Source organism: Paroedura picta, chromosome 4, assembly GCF_049243985.1.
Source record: "Paroedura picta isolate Pp20150507F chromosome 4, Ppicta_v3.0, whole genome shotgun sequence".
In the NCBI taxonomy this organism is placed as follows: Eukaryota; Metazoa; Chordata; class Lepidosauria; order Squamata; family Gekkonidae; genus Paroedura; species Paroedura picta.
In genome coordinates this window covers 101,599,290-101,626,799 of record NC_135372.1, presented here as the reverse complement: position 1 = coordinate 101,626,799, position 27,510 = coordinate 101,599,290, and the positions used below count along the sequence as shown (strand labels likewise).

The 27,510-nt window shown below is 40.8% G+C and overlaps 1 protein-coding gene across 2 annotated transcripts in view; it reads left to right on the top strand.

The window, feature by feature from the left end:
• NUCKS1 (nuclear casein kinase and cyclin dependent kinase substrate 1) overlaps positions 1–26,894 on the top strand; it is a 33,830-nt gene extending 6,936 nt beyond the window's left edge. The window contains exons 2-8 of one of the 2 annotated variants that reach the window (XM_077334751.1): positions 599–648; positions 2,950–3,055; positions 15,756–15,808; positions 16,085–16,234; positions 18,956–19,108; positions 20,180–20,329; positions 21,866–26,894. In XM_077334751.1, the coding sequence (XP_077190866.1) occupies positions 599–648; positions 2,950–3,055; positions 15,756–15,808; positions 16,085–16,234; positions 18,956–19,108; positions 20,180–20,329; positions 21,866–22,065 (862 nt within the window). In that variant the 3' untranslated portion in view covers positions 22,066–26,894. The remainder of the gene's footprint in view (positions 1–598; positions 649–2,949; positions 3,056–15,755; positions 15,809–16,084; positions 16,235–18,955; positions 19,109–20,179; positions 20,330–21,865) is intronic. The other variant, XM_077334752.1, reaches the window with a different exon arrangement.
• Positions 26,895–27,510: the final 616 nt, after the last annotated feature.

Here is a 27,510-nt window from a genome sequence, read left to right as displayed (position 1 = left end):
AATTTCTGGGCATTATTTATTTTGTATTTACATATGTCACCTTTCCGTGCCCCCACCCATGGGGCATTTAAGATCTAAAACAATAAAACAGCATCATTAACTAGGAGCTTTAAAAACAGGGGTTAATGAAACAAAGAAGGGTGCATGCATTTTAAAAAAACCACAAAAGGGAGAAGGAAAGTCCAAAGATTAGGAAGGATTTTTCATAATCAGGATGCATCCATTGAAAAGCCCCCATTCCTGGTATAAATCTGCTTCGGTACTGAAGAAGGAAGCACTGAGAAATGGACTTCTAAGGACTATGTCACCTGTATTTACCTGTTTTGATCACAGATTTTGAATTATACCTGGAGACAACTGGAAGTAAAGCTCTTTGTGTTAATTATCACAGGTTCCAGTTTGGCAGCTGTGTTCTGGACCAGATGGAGTTTCTAAAGAACTTTGAAAGGCAGCCAATTATGTTTCAAAGAGTATCTCATAAGGGCAGTTATACTTAAAATATCTAAAGAAATGGTAGTCTTGGCTATTAAAACTCGCTACACTCATCAAAGTTTCATTCTCATTAAACTACTTTTCCTCCCCCCCCCCCCCCCCCCAGGAACAGAAAGGTGGTGGACTACTCACAGTTTCAGGAATCGGATGATGCAGGTAACTAACTATTTCTCATAATGGAAAAATATTGAGACTCTTCTGTTCTATGTATTTTCATAGTTCTGAGATGCTCTTCTTTGTTGTTCTGCTCCAAGTAAAGGCTTCGGGGAGCCATTGCAGGGTTTTTTTGTTGTTTGAAAACAGATGTGCTGCTGCTGTCCGGTAGATAAATTTGTGATAATTAGTGAAAATAAAATATGGTGCAATCCTGTGTGCAGTTCTAATGCACAAGGTCAGTTCATAATGCATGCAATACAAATGCCAATTTATTAGAAACAATAAGAGCTTAGTGGGACATTTAAGGCTAATTAGCTTCAACTAGTAGTTGATATTATGAATTACCGTCTTTATTTTTAAAAAACAAAGTATGGTAAAGCAGCCTTTTTGATAGGAAAGGTATTGCAGAGAAAAGGCTTCTGAAATTGAATCATGCACATTCTGCAACAGTGAAACTTCTCAGGTGCAGTGATTATTCCACTGGCAGATGAATCTCTTGTGCTGTTGAAAGGAAGACCAGTGTTAAAAGATCAGCATCATAGGTTATGGTGATTGGTAGACTAGTATCATAGGTATAGTGGCTAAGAGCATGGGGCTGTAATCAGGAGAACTGGGTTTGATTCCCCACTCTTCCATATAAAGCCTGCTGGGTGACCTAGGGCCAGTCACAGTTCTCTCAGACCTCTCTCAGCTCCACCTACCACATAAGGTGCCTGTTGTGGGGAGCTGAATGAAAAAGTGACTGTAAGCTGCTTTAAGACTGTAGGGTAGAGAAAAGCAGGGCATAAAAACCAACGCTTCTTAAGGGACCCAATGTAGTGTGGCATCTTTGCCAAAAAAAAAATCAATTTATCTCATGCCTCTTGCAACCCAGCAGTGAATGAATTGCTCTTCATCCATGAACCTGTTTGCTGTCTTGCTCCATTCAGTGCAGATGCAAATTCAAACATGCGGTGTGATCGAAGAGGACTGACACTCCCCTCCTTACTTTATAGGGAACATTTTCTACGACATCCTGTTTGCTATGGAATCCTTATACATTGTGGTGGATTCTTTAGCACATATTTGTTTCACACAGACCAGGACAGTTAGTCTTGTGTGAAATGAGCGTGTATCCTACAACACACCAAACACTGTACTATAGGTCTACATTTACAGAGGCTTGGTTGTGGTAAGTTGTTCAGGAATCTTGTCCTCAGTGTTTTATCTCCTCGGGGAGAGATGTGCTGCTGTCAAATATTAGCATCATAGATGTAATGGTTAAGAGCACGGGACTGTAATCTGGAGATTTCTGTCTTTACATCTGGATGATTTTTTATAGTATTTACATTTTAAAAAGTAGTGTATAGCAGTGGTCCGCAACCTTTTCCAGGCCGCGGACCGGTAGCGGTGGGGAGGGCGATCGCCCGGCCGCGCATGCACAAATTGTGCATGTGCGGGAGTGCCGCACACGCGCATTTGCGGCCACGCATGGTGCAAATGCACATGCACAACCTGGACGCACATGTGCGGCCGCGCGTGGCGCATGCGCGGCCCGGCGGAGGCAGGGAGCCGTGGTCCAGTGCCAGGGCCTTTGCGGCCCGGCACCGGGCCAGAGCCCGGTGGTTGGGGACCACCGGTGTAGAGGACTAGTCATTACTCTGCAGCACAGCACAAAAAACTAAATAATTAGATATGTGCTGGCCAATAGGGAAACTGGAAGTTGATTGTGTTGTTCATGTATATTTTATTCTGTGGAACTGACTTTAGTGGTTATGTCTGTCCAGCTTTGTCTGACTCCTCAAAGACCATATCTTCATTCACTCACAGGCAAAGGTTGGCTTTCAGGCTAAATCTGACCTTTCACAAATGCACTACCTTCACAACACTGCCAAGTGGGCAATACTCCTAGGTTAGGGAGCCCACTTCAGGAATATAAAAATTTAAAAAGAGCAAAAAATGTCTATATTCTGTGCCTGAACCAAAGTTTGGTTTGAAGAAGAGACTATGAAAAGGCCTAGTTTCTTGATAACATCCAGCTGAAGCATTTGATTAATTTCCCCCCTTCAGTTATTTCTTTGCAAAGTTCTCCAAAACGATACTGGAACTTTTACCAAATTTTAAAAAGGACAGTTAAAATCAGTAAAACAAACTAGTTCATCAGATCCTATGGAAATATTTTCATATTTCCAACATTTCAGCTACAACATTCAGTTGCTTCATAAAGTTTTAGTAGGATGTCGTTGGTGCTAATTTTTAAAGGTTGTACAGCTTAATGTTACTGATTGGCACAATTGATTCTATCTTATCATTATTTTATAGATGAAGAATATGGAAGAGATTCTGCTCCTCCGACCAAAAAAATTCGCTCATCACCACGGGAAGCAAAAAATAAGAGGCGGCCTGGAAAAAATTCTCAGGAGGACAGGTGAGCTGTAATCAAGTTCTCTTTTAGCTAAGTATGTCAGCTTTCAGAGGTGATAAAATTGTTTGAAATAAGAAAATTTAAAATTTGGTGATTACATTTTAAATTTCTCATTTTAAAGATTATCTGGCTAAGATTAAATTTGATCACCAGCATGTAAAATCTTTTAAGGTATGTTCACAATGAATCAGTGACTGGCTCTATTATGCACTCAATTAAAGGCTGGTTTTCTACATAAGGAACCAATTTACTTAGTTCTTAAAGTATTTACTCTTTACCTATTGATCAGTCATGGACATTTCCTTTTTTATATCATATCAAACCACTCGTGATAATGACTTTAGCCTTCTGAGTAACTATATGCTCTTGTTTCTGGAATATTTCAGGTCATTGGTAGCTCATTCTAGGCTTATATACAAACATTCAGGGTTTCAATGAGCAAAAATTTTGATTTCTGTTTTTATAAGGTGTGAGTGAGTAGACTAAAGCAGACAAGTTGTACAGTATTTAAAAAGCACACTGGGAAGAAATATACCTAGTACACCATTCCCTGTATTCCTCTTTGCCGCTAAAAATGGTTAGGCTTCTGGGTGCAAGAAAGACCCTGTTGGGGAATATTTTTAAGAAAAACTTTTCTCTGGGCCAAATGTCAGCTATGCAACAAAAATATTTAGAGCATTGGAAGACAAGATGGCTTTATGGTTTTAGATTTGCATATCTTTGAACAGTCCAGTTAGTTCACTTCATTTTTTTCTAGGCTCTTTCCTTATGCAGTTATGTTCCCAAGATACTTGCTATGTTGTAAGAACATGTACAACTTGCATCACAAAAGTACAGAAAGCTGCTGTAAGAGAACTAAAATAGTCACTTAGGGCCTGTGATGGATGGCCAAAGGTCCTACCCCTTTCAGTCAATCACCAGTCCCTTTTTTGCCTGATTCGCATGTGTGCAGAACAGCCAGCAGCCTAAGAATCCATGGATTGGGAAGGGGGCATGAAGATAGTCTTTCAAGGGAGACTGTTTTGTTTCAGAGCCTGGTTGTGGAAGAAACAGATTGATATAGTGAATGCTTTAGGGATAGATTCTGATCTTCCAAAGGGTGAGGTGAAAGCTTTTCTCCTGAGACTTTGTATGTTTCAGATCCTAGCTTCTGAAGAAAGCTGGCTAAGAGTTGGAATTGCTAGGAAGAGCTCTCATTCATACTGTGGGTTTTTGTAAGGCTGAATATATGTCAGCAGTTTACCTCAACATTTTTAAAGCTTGGGTGTTAACCCTCCTATGCACTAAGAAAGTGTTTGTAACAATATTACTGTGAACCCAGCTAATGCTGTGTGTTGCAAATGCTAATATTTTTCAGACTCTTTACTGAACATCCTTATTTCCCCTAACTCAGGAAATAAATAATAACTTTTTTTCTTTTCCCTCCCATGACCCTTGTGCATTTTTTCCTTCCCATGTCTCTTGTGAAATTCGCTTGAGTCAAATCTAAGTGGTACAGGAGAGATGAACTTGAATGTTAACTGTAATTGTCTAAAGCATCCTTTCTCAATTTTTTTGCCATTGAGAAATCCCTGAAACATTCTTCAGGCTTTGAGAAACCCCAGAAGTGGCACGATCATGCAGAATATGGTTGGGAAGCGTAGCTGTGTATACGCCCATCCAGGTCCCCTTCCCTTCCCATCCCTTAAGGGCAGGGCGACATGACCATATATGGTCATAACGCCCAATAAATGTTTAACAAGATTTAAAAATCTATAAAAGATTTAAAAATCCATTCTGGAAACTCTTCTGGAGCCATCAAAAAATCACAGGGTTTCATGAAACCTTGGTTGAGAAAGCACGGTCTAAAGCAACACTAATTAAGCTGTGGTAAATTTTATCACATATACTAAAATAACTACAGTTAGAAGCCACTCGGCATCTGTGAGGTGGAGGCTGGGCTAGAGCTACACAAGAAAGACTTCACATCATGCTACTTCTGTTCTGATGTTATCTAAAACTCTCACCATATTGTCATTCTACATGCCATTATTTTGGAACATAAAGTGTCTATATTTGTAGATATTTTATTTTAAAGAATTTCTATCTTGCTTTTTTCCTTGTCGGTGGCTCACTCATAGCTATGGGCCAAGAGATCTTTGGCTATGCCCTGACTTAAATATCCCGCATCTCATTGAGCTGGCAGAAGTGTTCCAAAGATTCTACTTCACTGCTAAAATAACTTCTGGTCACACCCAGGTAAAATACTTGAGAAGAGGGAGAGATGCTCAGCCTATATCTCATATTTCCCTTTCCTGTTTGTATACTTCTGAAGCCATTAAACTGTTTTGTATTTGTTCAGAATATCTTATTCTTGTAGAACAAACACATGCAGCCCCATGTCAGGCTGTTTACTTAGAAGTAAATTATTGAGTTCTACGGGCTTACTTCAAGTAAATATGCGTAAGAATGCAGTCTGTTTTGCTGTTAATGAAAGAGTTCAATGGATAGGGTGAGAATGACTTACTTTCTTTATGGATCTCAGTTAAGTGCAGAAGGCTATGGAAGCAATGCTGAGGATATCTACTCATAAGTAAGGCTCATCTTATTGAGTGGGGCTTGCTCTTAGGAAAGTGTCCTTAGAATTGCACCCTATGACTGTCTTTTGGCAATGAAAACATTGGTTAGATAATCAATAGCAGTATATAAATTTCACACAATAAATTATCAGTAGAAAACAAACAAGTGTGGGGTTTTGTTTGTTTGTTTTTCATTCATTCAGTAGAACTTCTGTGGATGAGTTTGTTCTGATTACCAGCAGGTATCATAGGTGAAAAGATTGCTTGATTTGTTTCTGTCACAAATTCTTTTTTCATATTGTTAGAAATTAACATTTTGACATGGTTGACTCACGGCCTGACTATATTATACCTGCTAGAAGACTGACTGGTATTAGAGAAGGAACTTGGACAGTATGCAAGAACAATAAGTTCACCAGTTTAAGAGTCAATACTTGGAGCAGTGCTAGGGACACAGTAAGTCCTTTGGATGACCAAGAGGTAAAAGGATTACTAAAGGATGATACAGATATAGCCAAGAAGCTGAATGCATTTTTTGCCTCTGTCTTCACTGTGGAAGATGGAAGATGGTTGCCCACTACAAAATGACAATTTCAGGAGGGATGTTAATGGACCTGAGTGGGAATTGAAGTGACAAGAGAGGAAGTTCTATGACTGATGGACAAATTAAAAACTGACAAATCACCAGGCCCAGATAGTATACATGCAAGAGTGCTGAAAGAACTCCAATGTGAACTTGTGTATCTCCTAACAAATAATATGCAATGTATCACTAAAATTCCCTATCCCCATATTAAACTATCTGAATCATGTGGTTGTAATAAAGCCCTAATATCTGTATAAAAATGTTCACCTGAATAGTTCAGTTTGCAGAATTGCAGAAGAGTTGGGCACTATGGCAATCTCGCCCTCTTCTCTCCCTCACGTAGCTCCTTGAAGGTTTGGATAGATGGGAAAGGGCCAGGTCAGGAAGCATGACTCCCCAGCCTGAACAATGTGCTACTCAAAACAGCACAACCGGCCAGGCACCTGGATGTGATCATTGATGCTTCCCTCATCATGGAGGCTCAAATCACAAGAGTAGCACAACTGGCATTTTCCCATCTCCGCTAAGCTACTAGTACCCTATCTGGTTTCAGAACACCTCACCACAGTGATCCATGCAGTGGTCACCTCTAGACTGGATTACTGAACCTTGCTATACACGGACCTTCCATTTCCCTGCTCCAGAATCTATGATTGTTACACAATGCAGCTGTTCACATCCTTACCTAAACTCTGTGGAGGGCGCACATTACCCCAATCCTACAGCAGCTGTGCTGGCTACCAGTCGAACACCAAATCAGGTTTAAGGTGTTACATGGTCAGGGTTCTGCATACCTAAAGGGCTGTCTGCCTGTACCCCCCAAAGAGTGACAGCTCTACCCATTTCAACAATCGGGTGATCCCTGTCTCCCCTAAAATCGACCTAGCTTCAACTAGAGCTTTTTCATCTGTGACCGCAACCTGATGGAACAAGCTCGCTAATGAAATCAATGTCCTACCAGAACTTGATCAACTCCATGAGGCCTGCAAAACGGAGCTCTTCTGCCGGGCTTTCAGGTGAAGGCCAACAGCAAGGACCTGTCTACAACCTGGTCCCTTACCAGGCAACACCTGACATCCAGTTATGTCCCTAACAGAAATAGTTTGTTCCATAACTGTTGTACTCAACATTATTACTGTTATAACTTACGTTGTTCATCATTCCAAATATTGCCATGTACCTCTCTGCTTCCCATTGGTTCTTTGGGCACAGCCCTAAAATGTCACAGTAAGGGGCAGCGTATAAATCAAATGAATAAACAAACATAGGACCCCCCCCCCCCCCGTTTTTCCTTCCTTCCTACCTGAACAACCACTTTCATCTATTCTTATTTGAAGATTTATGACTGTCCCACCCTGTTACATTGTTATATTTTGATGCTGGCTCAGCTCATGAACTTGAGGGAAAAGACAAGATCCCCTTCTTAAACTTATACTTCTGAAGATGGCACATGAGAAGCTTTTGAAAGTTCAAAAAGAAATAAAATACTTTATTCAGTGTCAGGGGAAGATCAGGTGGAATCGGATAAAATGTCTGAGGTAGATCAGTAATAACTCTGAGGTAACTTAATAATTTCACAAACTTAAGTTAGTATGTTTCCAGCAAATAAGAGTTTTTTTAACTTTTCACAAAGTCTTAGAATTTTTGAGATGGGAAATGTTAGTTTCAGTGTCTGCTAAACACTCCAGTGTACATTCTTGAGTTACATTCTTTAGTAACTCTTCAAGTTACAGAAAGCAGGAACATACTGCCAAGTATCCAGAATCCTTTTCTCTGAACAAACAGGGATCACTCCAATCTTTAAAATTATCTCTTTTCAACTGGACAGGGAATAATTTCTTTACACTTGAAGCTTTGTCCCTTCTTCTAGTCCAAATTGAGGCCTTCCTTACTACCTCCCTAGTCCTCAATCAGTGCTAAACTGAGTTTTCTTCAGCAATCAGTTCCCAACTCTTCTTCTCAACTGATACGGTCCAATGAAATCCATTTGAGTAGCTTGTCACTCAAAGACTCTTTGGCTCTGTGAGGCATTAATCCTTCACAGTCTGTCACATGTTTATATAACACAAGCTTTTAAAACACAGTCCATCACAGGAGCATTCCTGACCTCAGGCATACCATTCTGTAAGGTAAGAACTAGAGACTGCAGTTGTATGGGATGTTGGTCATTCTGCCCAGTTGCAGAAGGCTCTGTTCAGATGGGCCAAGTGAGTATGATGGAATATGGAGGGAGAAGGTGGTCCTGAAGATTTGAAGATCTGAAGCCATGAAGGACTTTACATGTGGTAGCCAGTACGTTGAATTGAACCTGGCAACTGATGGGCAGCCAATGGAAGCAGCATTCTGCACCGACTGGATTCTACAAATGGACTTTGAAGGGAAACACATGTAGAGTGCATTGCAGTATTCTACTTTTGAAGTTGCTGTGGCAAAAATCCAGATGGGCAAATCAGTTGAGTCAAGGTAGAGGCTATCTTCCAACCTCGACTTAATAGGAAAAGGATTTTTGCAGCTGCATTGGCATACTTTTTTTTTACTAACTGGATCCTATAAAACTTCTAAGCTGTTAACAAAGTCAGCAAGATCAACTAAATCCTGCCAAAGATCTCCATCTCCACATCCTGAAGTTGTGTTACTTTTGTCTTGTCAGGATTTATTTTTAATTTTTTCTCTCATAGCCACAGATTCCAGTCAGCAATTTAGGACTTCACATCACAAGATTTGGAGAAGAAGATACAGAGCTAAGTGTCATGAACATATTGATGGCAGCTGACCCCTCAACTATGCATGACTTGTCCTAAGGGCTTTACATTGAGGTTGAACAATGTGGGACATAGTACTGCTCTCTCTCAAACCCAACAGGATAGGCCCCATACTGATGGCAACCGACTTTCACTGGCAACCCTTTAAGTCCAGTCCTGAGAAATACATTAAACCACTCCAAAACATATCCTCTTAATTCCTGCTTCTGTCTCCCAAGACTGTGATCCATTGAATTAAAGGTGCAGATTAATCCAGTAGGTGCAACAAAGAGGCACATACTTTGCTGTGTCCAGATGGAGGTTAATCTTGCCCAGTGTGAAGCTAGACTAAAGGAACTGCAGTGTAGATGAGTTTTACAGAAGATCAGGAGTTGGTCTACTACAGCTCTGAAATCACTTTGCCCAGAAAGGGCAGATGAGAAAACTGAGTGATAATTAGCCACATAATTTCACAGTTCTATCTTCATACCTACCGTGTGAGGTAGTTTGACTGTCAAGTAATGTCTGGCTATGATGTACAGGTCAAAGTCCTGCTCATTTCTTGAAAGCTACCAGTACATTTCTACCCAATCTTGTCACACTGAACCAAGAGCACCCAGCGGGTTCCATGGAAGTACAGCCATTTGAACTCTGATCTCCAGGAGGTTGTCCGGTACTCTTGCCATAGACCACACCGTCTCCTTGTTTGAGTTTATGGTAGTTGTAATTCTTCCTCAAGATGTATGCTGGAAGTCAGTGTTTGTTTGAATGATATAAGAACTGTTCTCATATAATTTTATTAAGAAAATTGTAACAAGATAAAACTTATCATATCCAGCATCTCGTTTAAACAAACATAGAAGGGATATGCTCAGTACGCTCACATCTATATAATTTGGGGGAAAACTTCAGAATGATACCTACTGCATTGCTAATGCTGTTGACATTTGAAAAATGCTTCCAAGAGAATTAAAGAAATATGAAACTACATATAGTGAAGAGCTTGTAGATCAAGCACTAGCAATGTTTCACTTTCTGGATCAGGGATTCCCAACCAAGGATCTGCGGGGTCCGCCTGCCTTTCCTCTCCTGTCTTGGTGGACTCAGTCACAAGCTAGGGAACTGGCCTCTTCCACTGCTCCCACTTCATAAGCGTGAGTGAGTTCTCTTGTGGTTTCAACACCTGGAAGCCTGCACACTTACTCCTGGTTAAAATCACTTCCAGGTGGCATGGCAGGGAGTTGTGGCCACTTCTGGGGCTCCTCTAAGCTTGAAAAAATATTTTAAGGTCTCCATGGTCGAAAGGTTGAAAAAGGCTGTTCTAGATAATATTCTGAACCTCTGATACAAGAGTAGATGTCTGATTTCTGAATATGACATTACTGACATCAAATGAGCGTCTGATGATTCCCTTGCAGTTATTGCAGTCATAATGCATTTTGAAGCTGATGAAGAATCATTTAAACAGTACATGTTTGCCATTGATAGTCTGACCAAAGTCTTTTTCCTGAACTGAAAGTCATTAGCCAAGCACCTTGAATTAGAGATTCTTTAGTTACTAACCTGACTTTTTATTGTAGTACTGTCGTTTACAAGGACAGAGAGTATTTTCTCATTTGGTGGGATTCTGAACAAGCTCAGAAGGAAAAAGCAAAAATACTTGTATTTCTGTTTTAGTCTATAGACATAAGTGACAGCGGGGATAGTGGTATGAACTCTAGTTGGATATTTTGATGACTAGTTTGTTAGAGTTAATCTGAAGTTAAGTCTAATCTTTGTAATTCAGGAGACCACTGCATATGTGAAGCTCTGATTTATGTAACATTAAAGATTTATTTATTGTATTTATATACCGCCTTTCCCGAAGGCTCAGGGTGGTTTACATGAAACAAGAAACGATAAGGTAGCTCCATTTAAAGTAATAACAAGTTTATAACAACAATAACATTAAAGTACGGTGGAAACCGCAAAGAGCATCAGCTCAACTCATACTGAGATCCAGTGGGTGAGTGGATTTGTAGTAGTCATCATAGGAGGGAGGCTTGAGTGGCCAATGGGAAGTGGTGGCTTAGATTGACCTCAACCAAATGCCTGGCATAGGAGCTCCATTTTGCAGGCCCTGTAGAACTGTTCAGGTTCTGTCCTGATCTCCTCTAGGAGCTTATTCTACAGATGGGGGCTAGGATCGAGAAAGCTCTGGCCCTGGTTGAGGTGAAGTGGGCTTCCTTGGGGACAGGGACCACCAGGAGATAGGAGGTGTTAGAGCGCAAGGCAATCAGCCTTTTACTGAGAAACCCCCGAAACATTTTTAAGGCTTCAAAAAAACCGGAAGTGATGTCAGCAGGCCACACCTCTCTGCCATATCACTAAAAGTCACATGTCACTAGAAGTGACATCACCCATCGTGTTCTGTCGCCCTTGCCCCCCCCCCCCCCTCAAAAAAAAAAAACCCTCCAGAAACAGTCCAGTGACGCTTCTTTGCTGGGCTGGGAACAGGACTGGAGCAAGTATCCACTGCTCTGTTGCCTCCTACCACCCCTCCAACACAATTAAGTTAAAATGGGAGTACTTACCCATTTGGACTCTAGTTGCTGCCACATGCAATGAGCCTCAGCCAGCAAGGATTTTTATGACCGATCCCCCTCCCTTTTCCATCTCTAGGCCCATTACTGGCCATTTCGGCCAGCGCTGTTTCTGCAGGCTCTCTTTGCTGAAGAAGATCAAACTGGTAGCCAGGCCAGAGTTCTGTTCACAAATAATCTGAAAATATTTCATTGCTATCACTTCCTGTGCTGTGGGAATGGCTTGATGATGTCACATCCAGTGCGAGTGTCAGGGTGATGTGACTAATGGTGACATGTGACTACTGGGGGTGGGGTAGGGAGGTATAGCCTGTTGACATCACTTCTGGGGTTTCTCAAAACCTGAAGGGGGTTATCTGTTCCCTCTCAGTTCCACAGGGCCTATGAGACTGATCTCTTCCACTGGACATTTGGTTGAGCCTGGGCTGAGGAAAATCTTGGAACACTTCTCTTCTATCTCTACCTTCTATCTCTTCTCTTCTCTTCTATCTCTACCTATCCTCTGGAGGTGCTGGGCTGTAGGGGACAAGTGTGGTTTAAGGGCATTAGGGACTGCAGAGGGAATGTACTGTTTTTATGTATGGTTTTTATTTTATAGTTATTGTATTGCTGTATCCTGCCCAAGTCAGCCAGCTGAGAGTGCATGATTTATTTATTATCTTTTCCCTCTTAATAAAACAGTAAGGGGTGTTGGGATGGGCTCAGTCTGTGATGGGGGGGGACACTTGGCCCTTTGGCCCTGGACTGACAATCGGAAGGGCCAATCGGAAGACGCTTTGTGCCTTCCGATTGGCCCCTCACCAGGACAGACCAAAATTCCATTCACCCAGCCCAGTCTGGCTGCCAGTTTGCTCCTGACCACCCCAGGGAGAGGAGGTCAGCAGCCAAGGGGGATAAGAACACAGGCTGTGCCAGCCCTTTTTGCCCCAAGGCTGTCCTAAATGTCATATCCAACTGCAAATTGCCTCAGAACCCTGACAGAGCTGGCAGGAGGCTGCTGAGTGGTCTCCCCCTCCCTCCCTTGAGGCCTGCTGCAAAGGAGCCTCTGACAAGCTCTGACTGAAGGGAGGGAGGCATTTTCCTTCAGAGAGTAATGCAGGGGAGCCTAAGAGCCTTCCTTTTGAGGGGGGGGCTTTCTCCTTCTGCCAAACAGTTGGCTGACAGGGAGGCCACACAAAAGCCCCTTCTCACTTAAAATACTGCTCTGGCCGGGGGTTAGACACAGCCAAGCCACGTGTCTTTGTTCTTTGCAACTCTCTGCACATTTGAGGCCACTGCACAGCGTTATTCAGCAGAAGAAACTGGCTCTTTTGTCTCCTGTTTCATCTGCACAACAACCCTGTGCAGTAGGCCACAAGTCTTTCAATTCAACAACAACCTGTGTGGGAAGCCTTAAATGTTTCTTCTCTACTACAACCCTGTCCAAAGTAGCCCTTTCCGCCTGGGGAGCTGATTTTTATACTCTCCAGGAGCTCTCCAGGCCCCACCAGGAGGTTGGCTACCCCTGAGTTGGAAATATTCCTGGAGGTTTGGAGTTGGGACTTCAAAATTGTAAAACGCCTCAGAGTCCAGCCTTCAAAGGAGCCATTTTTGCCTGCAGTTGGTAGGGAGTGGTGTAGGTGTGTCCCTCCTGGAATATGGGCTATGGTCAGCCCTTACCAGCAACTGTTTGTATTCTGGGGCTCAGACAGGCAGACCAGCATCAGTCCTGTGAGTCTGGAATGTGCAGGAAGATCTAAATAAATATTTACAGCCTGAAACTGTAAATAGAGAACAAGTAAATGGCTGGGGACACATGATAACTGAAATGACTTTTTGGCCTGGCAAATAAAAAACAGTATAAAAAACCTTACTAAGGTTAAGACCAGGGGTAGTCAAACTGCGGCCCTCCAGATGTCCATGGACTACAATTCCCAGGAGCCCCCTGCCAGCAAACGCTGGCAGGGGGCTCCTGGGAATTGTAGTCCATGGACATCTGGAGGGCCGCAGTTTGACTACCCCTGGTTAAGACTGTTGTGCACAGAGAGTCTTCCTCTTAGGGTTGCTAGCTTCCCTGTGAGGCTCACTACCCCACCTCCCTCATGGGGAGTCTGCTATGGGGAGAGAAAGGGAAGACGATTGGGAAATGCTTTAAGACACCTGAGGCCTGCTGGGTCACTGCGGCCCATTCCCAGTTCTCTCAGACCTCTCACAGCCCCACATACATCACAGGTTGACTATTGTGGAGAGACGAATGGAAAAGGTGTTTGTAAACCGCTTTGAGACTCCTTTGGATAGTAAGCAATAGGGTACAAAAATCCGTTCTTCTAAGGAGCAATCATGAAATAAGCATGTGGGCACATAACATTTTATCAACAGTGAAAAAATGGAAAAGAAGGAACAGGGTGGACACATGTGTACTGTGACTACCCCATGTGTATTAGGGCAGAGGGACATTCACACAAGGAAGGAAATGATGCAGAACTGGGAGGAATTGGTTGCCATGTAATCTTCCCCTAAGAAGAGTCTCCAGTCTGATTTTCCATTCACATATCTGAGGACGTGGCTTTGGAAAGCTCATCTGTAACCACTATGCCAAAATTCCCAAAGGTCAGTCCTCTCCCACACTCAACAAACATTCCACACCACAGGTTCTTGACACCCATATCTCCACACCCATGCCCTCATTTGCCACCATGCCACCACAACCTCCCACACAACACACACATTCAACCCCATGCCCTTACAGACTGGACAACTCCTCCCCTTCCTCTTCCCACTGCCAAGCTCTAGCGCCCGCTGTATTCTTGGATACAATGGGCTTTGCCCCTAGTATTTATATAATTTGAGTGAATTAATGTCAGTGATGCACAGCACTATCTTCCTTCCCAACTGAAGCATTTAGAGGAGTATTTGAGGTGCTATCTTAGGTCAGTGATAGATTATTTAGGAGTGAATAAATTAAAATTCTGAGGAGATGGAGGGGCAGCTGGACATGGATATGGCTGATGTTGGAGTAGATTTTCAGCTTGATTTGGATAGATTGCTTTCCCTCTGAAGACATAGGTTCATAGTTTGGGTAGGTTCATAGACTCAGAGTACTTTTAGATGTCCAGGTGGTGATGCCTTTTACAAAAGAAGGCTTGCTTACCAGTTGTCCTGTTCCTTTGACAGGTGAGATCTGGCCTCAGTTTATTCACATCCTAATAACTTCAATGTTTGACTTCTTAAAATGCATTTATATGAAAAGATTTGAAATGGATCTCTTAGACAGTTAACAGGCAGGCTGTCTGGAGTATATCATTCTAGTTTTGAACAACTGCATGATTCTTGTTTATTTTCTAAGCCCAGTTTAAGGCGCTGCATTAGAAATTTAAACCCCAAATTGCCTGGAACCAAGGGGCATTAAATACACCATCTTTCAACATAAGTCTTTCTTTTTATTGAGACCTTCCAATATATGTTCCCACCATTTGAGATTTAATGAGTGATAAGACAAGAGTTGGATGTGAGGGTGATCTGGCTGTGACAAGTTGTCTATCAGTAGAAAGCAACTTGATTGAACCACTCCTTAAAAAGTTGCCAGAACATCATGATGTAGATCGAGCAAAGAGGCTGCTAAGTGATGAATCCCCCCAGGTGACAACTCAGCTGGTTAAGTTTTGTGTCGCCGCCATAAAAATCCGATGCTCTAAAATAGCATAATTTTAAGTTCTATTTTATGATCTGTTTTAAATTGCATTATATCAAATGACCATATTCTTTTGGTCTTTTATGTATTAACGTCATACAACTTGGTCTGAACAACTGTAATAAAGTTTGAACTGAACAGTAGAAAGTCAATACTCATGGAACTTTGCTACCTCTGCAGTCCTTTCTGAACTTGGAAAAGCTTAGTCTTGAGGTCATGTGTTATGACCAGTGTTGACTTTTCTGGAAGTGGAAAGGATTGTAGGGAGACAGGGATGCAAGGAAGATTCTCCCATCCCTGGATCGTTGGGTCCATCCTTTTTTTTATTTAAGTGGTGGCACCAAAGCTGTGGAATATTTTCTTCACTGTGGTAACAAGTAAATATTGTGTTTCAGTGGGTGTTTGGATTTGATTGAATTGGGTGCAGGGTTGCTAGATAATTATTTTTGGTGTGTTACAATTTTTGTGCTATGTAACTTGCATTTAGATTTGATATAATTTTGTTTATATGCCATCAAAATAGTCTTTCTTAGAAGATAATGTCAAATTTGTTTTCCTTTTTGCAGTGAGGACTCTGAAAAAGACATGAAAACAAAGAGAGACGATTCACACTCAGCGGGTAGTTATGCTTTTGTTGTAGCGTGGACAGCCAACCAAGTGGGGAATTGGGGATGTCTACAAGAATTACCTGTGCCATTGCTCTATGATTGGAGTTGTCTAAAACCCTAATGTCTCCTGCTTTAAATAATTTGTAACTGTACACATTCTTTTTTTTGTGTGTTCATCATTTGCTCATTAGCCCGTACTACTGAAGGCTGAAACAAGTTGTGTTTTCTTATTGTGTTTTTCTGCAGAAGATACATATTAAGTGTCATTTATCACTCTTTTCTCTCAGATGAAGATTTTGGCAGTGAAGATGATTTAGGAGCAGATGATGGCAAAGCTGATAGTGATTATGAGAGTTCTCAAAAGAACAAAAAAGGGAAAAAAGCCAAACCTGACAAGAACAAACGAGCAACTTCAAAATCCAGGAAAAGAGCTGCAGGTAAAAATTGTATATCAAAACTACGTCATTGTGATAATTTCAGTATTTTACTGTTGTATATACAGAGTTCAATTGACACATGTTAATTATTCAGGGGTATCAAACATATTGCCCAGTGGATGAAACTGGCCTATCTAGAGCAGTGGTTCTCAACCTTCCTAATGCCGCGACCCTTTAATACAGTTCCTCATGTTGTGGTGACCCCCAACCATAAAATTATGCAAGTCTTCTTTCACAGAAATTAAACCGAAACTGACCAATGGCGTGAAGATCCATTGTTCATGATAGTATGTAAATTGGGTTTTTCCGGGGGGGTTCAGTTCAGTTCTGCCTCTTGTCCCACTATGCTGATCTCACTCTTTTCCACTGCTTCAAATAGACAAACGCTCTATCTCTATCTACCCTGTAAGGCTGTTGTGTGGATGGTGCAACCCGCCGGCCAAGCTGCTTACCCTGCCAAAACCCCTGTGAAAGGGTCATTCAACCCCCACAGGGGTCCCGACCCCCAGGTTGAGAACCACTGATCTAGAGGATGAAACTGGCACAGCCAGGTCTGTTATATCCAGCCCCAGAGCAAAGAAGAGGAGAGTGGTGGTGACTGCAAGAGAAGTGAAAAAGACCCACATCAGGTTGGCTGACAGGAGGGATAATCTCCCTCCCCTCTCTCAGTTGGGCAAGGCTGCATATATGTTGCCGCCTCCCCATCAGTATGTGTGCACCCCTCACTTCAGCAGCAATTATCAAAGATTGTTGAATAAAAGAAATAAACGAAAGAGTGTTAAGCATGTTTGTATTTTGAGTAAAAAATAATATCGTTAGTTGGGTTTGCCTGTGTACTAAAGTTTATCTCTGTGGTATCTGGCATGACATTTTATGGCACACAACCCAGCCTGACAAAATGACATTTATGTCAGATCTTGCCCTTGTAACACTTCTGCTCTAGATAATCTACTTTGTCAACATTTTCAGATCATGTATTTCTAGGAAAACTTACAGGATCCACACCTTAATTGACCAGGTTTCCACCTACTCACTTCATACTATATATGTGCATGGAAGACTAGTACTAATTAAAGGTTGAGCCATTTCAAGAACAGATTATCTCAGTGCATAAAAAGCTTTGAACATAAATAAATTGAGTTATGTGACTGTTGGATTGACAGTTGAAACTGTCCTTTTCTATTTTCCCAGTTCCTTATCCTAATTCTGTGGTGAAACATAGAATAGAGAATATTCTAACACTTCTGTGGCTTAACTAGCACATAATATCTGGTTTTATTAACATGTTCTTTTCTGAAAAGAAACAATTGGGCTTTCTCAAAAACCTTTGCTTAGGTGAAAGAGACTGAAAGAATGGGAATTACACTCTGGTAAAGCAGGAGCATTAATTAGCCTTGCAGCAGTGTGCAAACAGCAGTACTCTGTTCCAATATCCATCACAATTCAAAGCACAAATACCTTTGGTAATTCCTCCAGTTACCTATTGGAATATTCTAGTGCAGGTGGATCATAACCTCTGGTCTCATGAAATAAGGTTGAAGTATTACCAGATATGCCCTCATCTTTTTGATACACTACCTATTTGGTATCCTATTTTAACAGTTTCTTTGATCCTTAGAAAATCTCTTATCTAAAATATTCCAGTGGACAAAGCTTTGTGATGAACTAGTAAATCCATTTGGGTATGTGCATTATATTAGGCAAATTGTTGTTTTCTACAATGTAAGGAATAGGCTTTGATCCATGGCTTGGGGACCAAGCCCTATGAGGAAAGGCTGAGAGGCTTGGAAATGTTCAGCCTAGAGAAGAGGAGGTTGAGAGGGGACATGATTGCTGTATTTAACCTTTATTTGAAAGGCTGTCTCTTAGAGGAGGAGTGGTTCCTTATGGCAGCAGAGGATAGGACCCGCAGTAATAAGTTTATATATAGAATGATACCAGCTAGATATGGTGTGTGTGTGGAATATCGCAGTCAGAGTAGTGCAGCAGTGGAATTAGCTGCCCAAGAAGATGGTGACTACCTCCCATTGACAGTCTTTAAGCAGCAGGTGGACAGATAACTTATCTTTCATTGAACAGGGATTGGACTAGATGGCCTCTATGACCCCTTCCAAATCTATGATGTTCTAAATAAAGGAAGATGGCAATATTTATTATTAATTTTTTTTATAAATATGAAACATGGCTGTAACTGTGAAATAGCTTGGCAACTAAAGTCAAGTCCATGCTTTCCCCCAGCAGCAGCTTATGCTTTCCCAAAAGTCACTGCTTAACAAAATTCCATGTGACATGGGGATTTGGAAAGAAGAAAGAACTGGGAGATATCCCCTCCCCCCAAAAAGAAAAAAAATCCTGTCATGGGTGGAACAGGTGAAGAGCATTTGCCTTGTGCCATTCCTTTCCTAGGCCCCCTATCTGAAGGTTAGAGAAACTGTTTCTGTTTGCAGGATAAATAACTAAAAATAAAAATAGGGCAATCACATAACAGCAACTAGAGAATAAAACATTGTAAAGCATTATAGCCGCATCATTTAAATTAAAAGACTAAGATTGTGGAGATCAGGTGGATATTTTGCAGTGAGATGTCTTCAAAATGTCCATCTGAATTATTTGATGTCCAGCAAATCTCTCTAAAATTAGAGAGACATTCTGCTGCAGCTCAGTTTTTTCCTACCCTTAATTAGTACTGTCCATCAGTATTCTTTGGTGATTTTATAACAGATGACAGTGAGGATGAGAAAGAAGACCACAAAAATGTGCGTCAGCAACGACAGGCAGCTTCCAAAGCTGCTTCCAAGCAACGGGAAATGCTCATGGATGATGTGGGCAGTGAAGAGGAAGATGAAGAGGAGGAGGAGGCATCATTCCAGGAAAGTAAGTGGGGCTGACTGGCATGCAAGAACACTGAGAATAGGAATGGGATCGACAAATGGGGGCTCTATTTGATATGGTATTCAGGGTGTGCTGGTCAGATAGACAACCATGATGCTTCAATTCTTGTGTACTAAGTGCAGATTACTGGAAGTTGACAACAAAGAGGAAAAATCTGAACCCTCAGTTCAGGGCACCAAATCGTTTCAGTCATATCAAAAACATTTTGAAAATGTTTCTACCTTTTGACAGTATTTCCATTAGTAAATTCACAATGAAGTCAAGGTTGCTATATCGTCACTGTTTTATCTTCAGCACTGGACAACTAACTGAACAGGCCATTTTATTACAAATACCATCCTGTTTGGCTTCATGATGCTCCAAAGGGTAAAATCCCTGCTTGTGTTCATCATTAGAATTTACCAGCAGTTTAAAAACAGAATGTTACAATGCTTTTGCTTTTTAATTTGTCTGTTGTATGAATCAACAGACATGTGCTCTAAAAGGAGAAAGTTGGGGGCCAACTATGAAATTTGCAGTGAATGTGTGCTAATAAACAAAGGAACCCAGTGAATTGATGGACTAGATGACTCTTGGACACCTGGAATCAAAACATGGAAGCTGTATAGTACTGCTGTGTATCCGTGTGTAATAAGATACTGGTATTGGCTTCAGAGGGCACTTCTACAACTTGCTACAAGATGGAAGACCATATTGAACAAGAAAACAGTCAGGCTGGTTAAGGGCATTGATGTAGCATCTACAGCAGCTAGTACAGGAAATGTTCGCTCTGCATCTACATGTAGTTGTTCTTGAGGCATGGAGAAATTTACTTCTGCCACTAATTAAAGTAAGTGCTGCATGGCACCAGTCATAAAGCATGAGAAAAAAACTGAGGCAAAGAAGTCGTGATTTCTCCAAGTTCTAGCAAGTATATTACAGGATATAGAAGCCAAGAATACTGACTCCTGTCCCTTGATCAACCTACCAGATTCTCTCCCTCATTCTGTCTCCCTTCCAAGTGATCAAGAACAGCCCTTCTTAGAGACATTTCATTCCTCTCTCTCTGCACAGAAGATTCTGGCAGCGATGAAGACTTCCTTGTGGAAGATGATGATGATAGTGACTATGGCAGTTCAAAAAAGAAGAACAAAAAAGTGGCTAAGAAATCCAAACCAGAAAGGAAAGAAAAGAAAATGCCTAGGCCCAGGCTAAAGGCTACAGGTGAGCTCAGCTTGCTTCAAGTTCTTATTTTGCCCTGTTGGCAATCACATAATGGAGTTTTGCTTGCAAGGTCAGTCTCAAATACTTGTTCAACTAGCATTCTGTTCAGATGAACATACATGGCAATCTATAATAAAACAGATCTGATGTACAGTAAAGTTCATGTATGGATTACTCCTATTTTCAGGAAGTGAAAGGACTTAGTGGCTGAATCAGGATGGGATTCTTAGACTTCCTAGCTGCCAATATTGTGTTCAGACCACTTGCCAGTGCTGATTAAAACAGGTGATATTTTGAGCCTTCCAATCCCAGTGACTGTCTTCTTTATTCTAATAGGAATGAAAATAAGATTGTGACTGTTAATATAACAGCACCAGAAATGTGCACACGCTTGGGGAAAGGATCTCAGTTTCATAAAGATTTGCCTTTTGAAAATACAGTGATCTCCTTCATTTGGTGTCTTGGATTAAATGATTTCTTAAATAGATAGTTGGATCACTGTTGTGCAAACTATACATTTCTTAAATACACTGAGTGTGTTATGCTTGTGGGACAAACAAGGTGATAGTAGTCTTCTCTTACATAAATTCAAGAACCAATGTCTATACAGCAGCTTTGTTCAGCGAGCCTAAAATAAAATGAGATTTGAATAGCTAAGCTACTCATTATGTAGGGTGTGCAGGGCCTGATTCACTCTCCAGAAAGGCCCTCATTTTGTTTTAGGTCAACCTGTATTGGAACTCCTGCTTTCATCACTATAAACTCTCAAACTGATGCCTGCCTTGCAGCAATTCCTGGCAGTGATTATTGCTTCTTCAGTACCTATTCCTTGGAACAGAGCAAAAATGTTGATGTTACTTTGAATCGGAAAAGTGAGGGCGCCAGGCGGTCCCTCAAGTATGTGAGTCCTGCGGTCTGGGAGTCACATACTTGAGGGGCCTCCTGGCGCCCTATGCCCCCGCAGGGCCTTACACTCTGTGGGGACAAATTTGTTGGTGATTCCCAGACCCCGGGAGGCGCGCCTGGCCTTCTCGGTCCTGGCCCCTACCTGGTGGAATGAGCTCCCAGAAGAGCTGCAGGCTCTGCGGGATTTACCAGCTTTCCGCAGGGCCTGCAAAACAGAGCTCTTCCACCAGGCCTGTGGTTGAGGCCAGCGCCTCCTTATAGATCGGGCCGCCCTTCCCCTCTCAGGGCTATATATGCCGTGCTCCTTGGTCCCCTCCCTAGGAATGCCGCTGCTGTCGGGTTGGTTGGGTTGGACGGTGTATTAGTTTTTGTAGGATGTTTTTATGTATTAGGGGTTTTATGGGTTTTTATATGTTGTTACCTGCCACGAGCCTTAGGGGAGTGGCGAGCTATAAATTGAAGTAATAAATAAATAAATAAATATAAATAAATAAAACCTAGGTTAAGCTAATACTTACTAGATTAATAATAGGTCTTAGTAGCTGTAACTTGGCAGTACTTTCCACCACAAATTGAATAGGGCAATTTTATTTATAAGATGTATTACATTTTGGTGCTTTCTCCCCTCAGTTACGCCAAGTCCAGTGAAAGGCAAAGGGAAGGTAGGCCGTCCTTCAGCTTCAAAGACATCAAAAGAAAAAACCCCATCTCCAAAAGATGAGGATGAAGAGCCTGAAAGTCCTCCAGGAAAGAAGAAATCAATCAGTCCTCCTCCAGAGAAGTCTGGGGATGAAGGGTCCGAAGATGAAGTTCCCTCCGGTGAAGATTAAATGGTGGTGTGGGAAAGAAACTTTTTTTTGAAAGAGGAAGGAAAAGAGGATATACTTAGGGGTAGAACATGGTTTTGGTTGTGGCTTGACTCATGGGCTGTGAATGCCACCTTTACTTTAGCTGTTTTAATAGTACAGTATTTTCTTTTCTTTTTTTTTAAAGAGAATCCTTACACAATAATGTTTTGATGTCACAGTCTCTACAGGCCATTCCATTCTCCCCAACCAAATCTGAAAGCCATTTAGACTTAATTTAACAGCTTACTAAAGATTATATTTTTGGAGGCTTACTGCAGTTGTAAAGCAATAAGATTGATGCTGTCACTTGTAGATCGTAACTAACAAAATAGAATAGGTGTTCGAAAGCTGGGAAAGTTCTTCTAAGGCAACTATTGCTTAATTGAATCCAAAATCCATGTTATTGCATATAGTATTTCTGATGAAGGAAATCCATCCTTAATGAATAACTTTTATTGTTTTAAATTCCATCAAGGGTTTTTGAAGTTCCAAAATTCTGAATGTTGGGTTCCACAAACCTATTTTTAATAGCCAAGATAATTTGAATGATCATTTGGCCTGTTAAGTATTTAAGTTTTTAGTAAAGAGCCTACCTGTTCACACTGTGGTATCCTTTTTCTGGTTAGGTTAGGATTCTATCTGGCCAAATAGCATTCATTTTCTTATGATACTTGTTCATTTTAAAACTCCTGTTTTTTATGCTTTTAAAAATATTTTCATAAAATTTTAAGCTTGGATTTGGGGAGATTCCTAAAACAACCATCCAATGAGACATGGCTTAAATGTTGTTTTTCCCCCTTTTATCCTCCATAGGCAGACAACACAGCTTCCACCAAGAGATGGTATAAGTTGCCCTTACCTATTGTTTAGATTACAGCATAGATTGCAATTCATGCTTCTCCACCGCCAGGTATTGCATACCTAGGCTAAGTAAGGGACAAGGTGAAACTGGATCAGATAAGAGATTGATGGCCTTAGCAGTAGAGTAGAATTGTGGTACATCACAAAACTAGGATACCCTGCCAATGTACAGTACATTCAAAGTGGGCAAGTGCTGTCATTTCGATGACCTCTAACTGGTGCATTAGTACTGCCAATTTAAACACAATTTGAATTTTGCCCTTCTGTTCTAGATAAAGGGATTGCAGTATTCAGTATAAATTGGAGTGCCACCAGCTTTGTTTTTCATCTTGTACAGTCATAATATACACCCCTCAGCCAATCACAATTTAATTGAAATTGAATGATAGTGTTGTGAAGGCAGATCCTTTGACTTCTACACATTTTCTGTAATTAGAAACACAGTAGATTCTGCTCACCAGTGTAATCTTCAAGGACCATGCCTGCCTGGATAGTATTGGAAAGCCAAAGCAAAGAATGCAAAAGAAGTGAATTACCACGGCTGTGTTTTCATAGTGGTGGCATAGGTATGTGCATTTAGCAGCTCTGTTCATGTCTCCATAATTTCCTCTCTAAATCTGCCTGGAAGTCTATCTAAGCAGTGCAGGTTGAGTCTGCTGGAAGTGTCCATTTTAAGCAACATGTTGTCTTGTGTATTTTAAAACAATCCTAAGGAAGTAGAAATACCATGTTCTTTCTTGGGGTGAAACTGAATCAAATAGTAGATCTGGGCAAATTATCCAAAGTTCAAAAGTTACCAATCAGGATACCCTGAGCATGAAAATTATAGCACTCCATTTTTGAGTGTGCAGTGCTTAATAGTAGTTGTATCTCATATAACAATCTCATTTTATTTAGGTTTTCCAAATGTATAGGTTTTAGAGTGATTACCCATAGAATCTAAACACAGCTGATTTCACCTCTAATTTATAATTGTTCCAAAGAATATGCTGCTTCTATTTTTCTTTAACAGATACAACTATATAGAGGGTTCAGGCTAATAAGCATTTGGAAAGCCATTGAGATTTTTCTACTTAAGTATTTGAACCAGTGAAACAGTATATGTGCCTGATGTCATGTACAGGTTACCTGTACACTGAATCTCAGAACATAAACTCTTTTTTCCATCCTTTTTAAATTGCTTTTTGTATATGTCCCCACAAAAACAAAACTCTAAGGAACTTTTGCAAACTCTTAATTTTCATAAAATTAATAAATGATTCCATCCATCCACCCAATCAGTCACTCATGTATTTTTGGGAGCCTGAAAGAAAGTATCTTTTCTGCAGTTAATATAACAGTAATGAAACAGTGTCAATATTTTAAATATTTTACTGTTTTACAGAAATTCACTTCCTTGTCATTTCTCTCTCTCTGTGTGTATCAATTTTGTATGCATTACAGCTATTCCATCCTTAAAGTATGAGTTCAGTTTTGTTCCATGTAAGCACCAGTGAAACAAAGCAATCTACTCGGATATGTATTAGTCACTCTACTTCAGTTGCTTCCTGGAAATGGGAGATAAATAATGCCCTAATTTAATGAGTTTAATGTAATGCAAATTTGCTGGAAAACCAAAAGCAAATGTTTAGTGTATCTAGTAATAGTTTTGAAAGCAACAGGGATAGAAATAAAATTGCATAAGGCTTTGGAAGGGTGCTTGCAGTTTTCCTTTTGGATTTGACTGGGTAATGGTTGCCGTGGTACTGAAGGAACAGCCTGCACACCTTAACAATGAGTATCCAAATACCACCTTTATGGTGGCTTTTCTCTTCGGTATAATTTTTAGAGGCAGATCAAAGAAACTTAAATGCAGGAGCTTAGAGTGATTGGTTTGATCTAATATGGAAATTAAATTTTAGAAACAGTGGGGAAATTATATACATTCTAGTACACTGAATCTCAGCTGTAAGCCCTTCTGGACTTAACTAGAAGAGTCAATGTAGAAGATGAATATACTCAGTCATAATGTGACTGCGCCAAGTAGTAAAACTGTTAAATTATGTTGAAGAGATTTTTTAAAATTGATTTTAAAAGCTATTGGCCCAAGTACAGTAAACAGCTAAACTAAAGTGGAGTTGAGAAGGGGAGAGAGTTATAACATGCTGGAAGCTTATGAGCTGTAGAAATTGGTGCTTTGCTTTATGTAATTTTTCTGTGGAGTGTTTATTTTTTATAACAAATCATAATGTTGGCACATGATTTTATAAAATAAAAGGAAATTGGTTTCCATGATTTTAGGTATTTGGGAAGTGATATTAGTACTTGTGGGGGTGACTTTTTCTTCAAGTAGTTTCATTGAATTAGGCCCTGCCTTTGTTGCTTGGATCCAGCTGTAGCTGAAATCTAATGACCCTCGCCCCGTTGCATTTGGAACAAACTACTTGTGGAATTTGGGGGCTAAATGGGAATTGTGAAACTGGATAGTGAATTCCTGTTGTGTGTGTGAGATAATTGGTCATGAGTGATATGCTCAGGGCAGAAGTTAGAAAGGTTCTTAAAACATGGGTGCTCTAATTAATAGTCGGGGGCCCCATACGTTAACACACACCCCCCCCGGTAACTTGGGTATTTTTTGTCTCTTCCCATCCTTACATGGATTTTCTGCTTCACTGGGTAGTTCCCATTTTGTTATTATCTACTAACTCTCTTTTGTAGCCCTGAAAACAGATGCTTCTCTTCAAGTCTGTTAAAGCGTTCACTATATGATCTTGATTGTTGACCACTGTTAAAAACATCCATTGCTCCACCTGCCCCTGTACAAAACTGTAGAGAATGGAATGGCTCCATCAGTTTGAGCATGTTTGGTGTGACTTCAAGGTACCATTCTGCACATGCTTTGTATAACTGGGGAGGGGATTTTTTATAGGGGTTTCGGACAGAACAGTACACAAACTTGCTTAAGCCACAATATGACAACCCCTTCAAGTATTTGTGTGCGCGTGTGTGAGAGAGCGAGCATGTGTGTATGCATGTATGGGTGCCTGACAAATTAATGTGTTTTAGAAATTTGTGAATTTTACTTTTCCTGCAGAAACACTTATTACAAAAGTTGTATATAAGAGAATTACATAATTTGTTTACCAGGAACACGTCACAGTAAAACCCTGAACTAATTCTCAGATCTAAACATACTCCCATGTGGGGCAAGTGCCCTTCACCTCCACTAGGAGTTACTGAAAAGGAATGCAGTAGATGTTTGTCTTGGGTGTTGAGTGCCCTATTGGGCCCTGCATCTCCTTCTTGATATTTTCATGAGTGGCCATGGAAAGAGGCTGCTGATTAGAATACTTGGCTTCTGCTAGTCACTTATCTGAAGGAGTATTGCTAAACAAGGTACCATGGTCAGCAGTCATGATGATAACCATAGGGCTGTTAGTCCCTTGACAATGAAATCTGCAGCATGGTACTGGGAATTCAGTTTGAATGTAACATTAATGCTTTATTTAAAAATGCATTTTTAAAGGGGGGGTGAAGTGAACATGACGTTGTTGACCATGTTCGTGAATTATAGATGCAACATGCATTGGTAGAATTGTGTGATGGTCTTTTGTGCTACTTAATTTTACATATTCCAGTCTCTGTATGTACTTGCAATTAAAAAAAGAATTAACAATCCCTGCTTTGCTTTTTATTGAAGGGTTCCCAGGAGTGCATATCTGCTCCTGAGCTCTGTTTTAAGTATGTGTATCCTTGGCTTGTATTTTGTATTAAAAGAGAACATGGAAAGAACCCTTTATTGTTCAGCATGTTGGAATTGTGTCCCTCTCATTTTTTTCTCTCTTCTTCATCTTTTTCCTCCCTTTTTTTGGAATATATTAAACAACTTTTTCTTCTGTATCTTATTTTCTTTTGTAAACTTTTTGGTTTTGTTTAAAAATGGCTTTATAAAAGGGCTTTTATAACCCATATATATGCCTTCTGTGGTTTTTCCACTCCTTAATGCCTAGTAGCAATTCTGCCATTTGCTTTGTTAAAACACTAATAGTCTGCAAATAATATCATATTCTGTGTTAAGACAGTTTCCTTTGTGTTTTGGAGGTTCTCATTCATGGTTTACCTGTTTCTAACACAAGTTCTTGGCCCATCGTTGAGGGAACAGAAGAATTTGAGATTATTTTGGCATTGGTGATGGAAATGTCGTCACAGTTGACTTATGGCAATGGCATGGAGTTTTCAAGGCAAGAGACTCTTGGAGGTGGTCTGCCATTGCCTGCCTCCTTCTCACAACCTTGGTCTCCCGTCCAACTGCTAGCCAGGCCCAATCCTGTTTAGGTGCTGAGATCTGACAAGATCAAGCTAACCAGTTCATACAAATCAGCTTTTCTACATGGTGATGGGGCAGCTCCAGCTTCCAAATAGATTTGGCATTTCGTTGAAAGGTGAAACCTCAATCATATTCAGATTTTATACTAGAGTGCTACAAAAAGTAAATCAGTGCTTGCAGGTACTGAGTAATAGACTGGATCCTGCACACAGTTGCAAGTCCTGGTGTATAGTTGTTGATTTTCCTGCTTGTTACAAAGT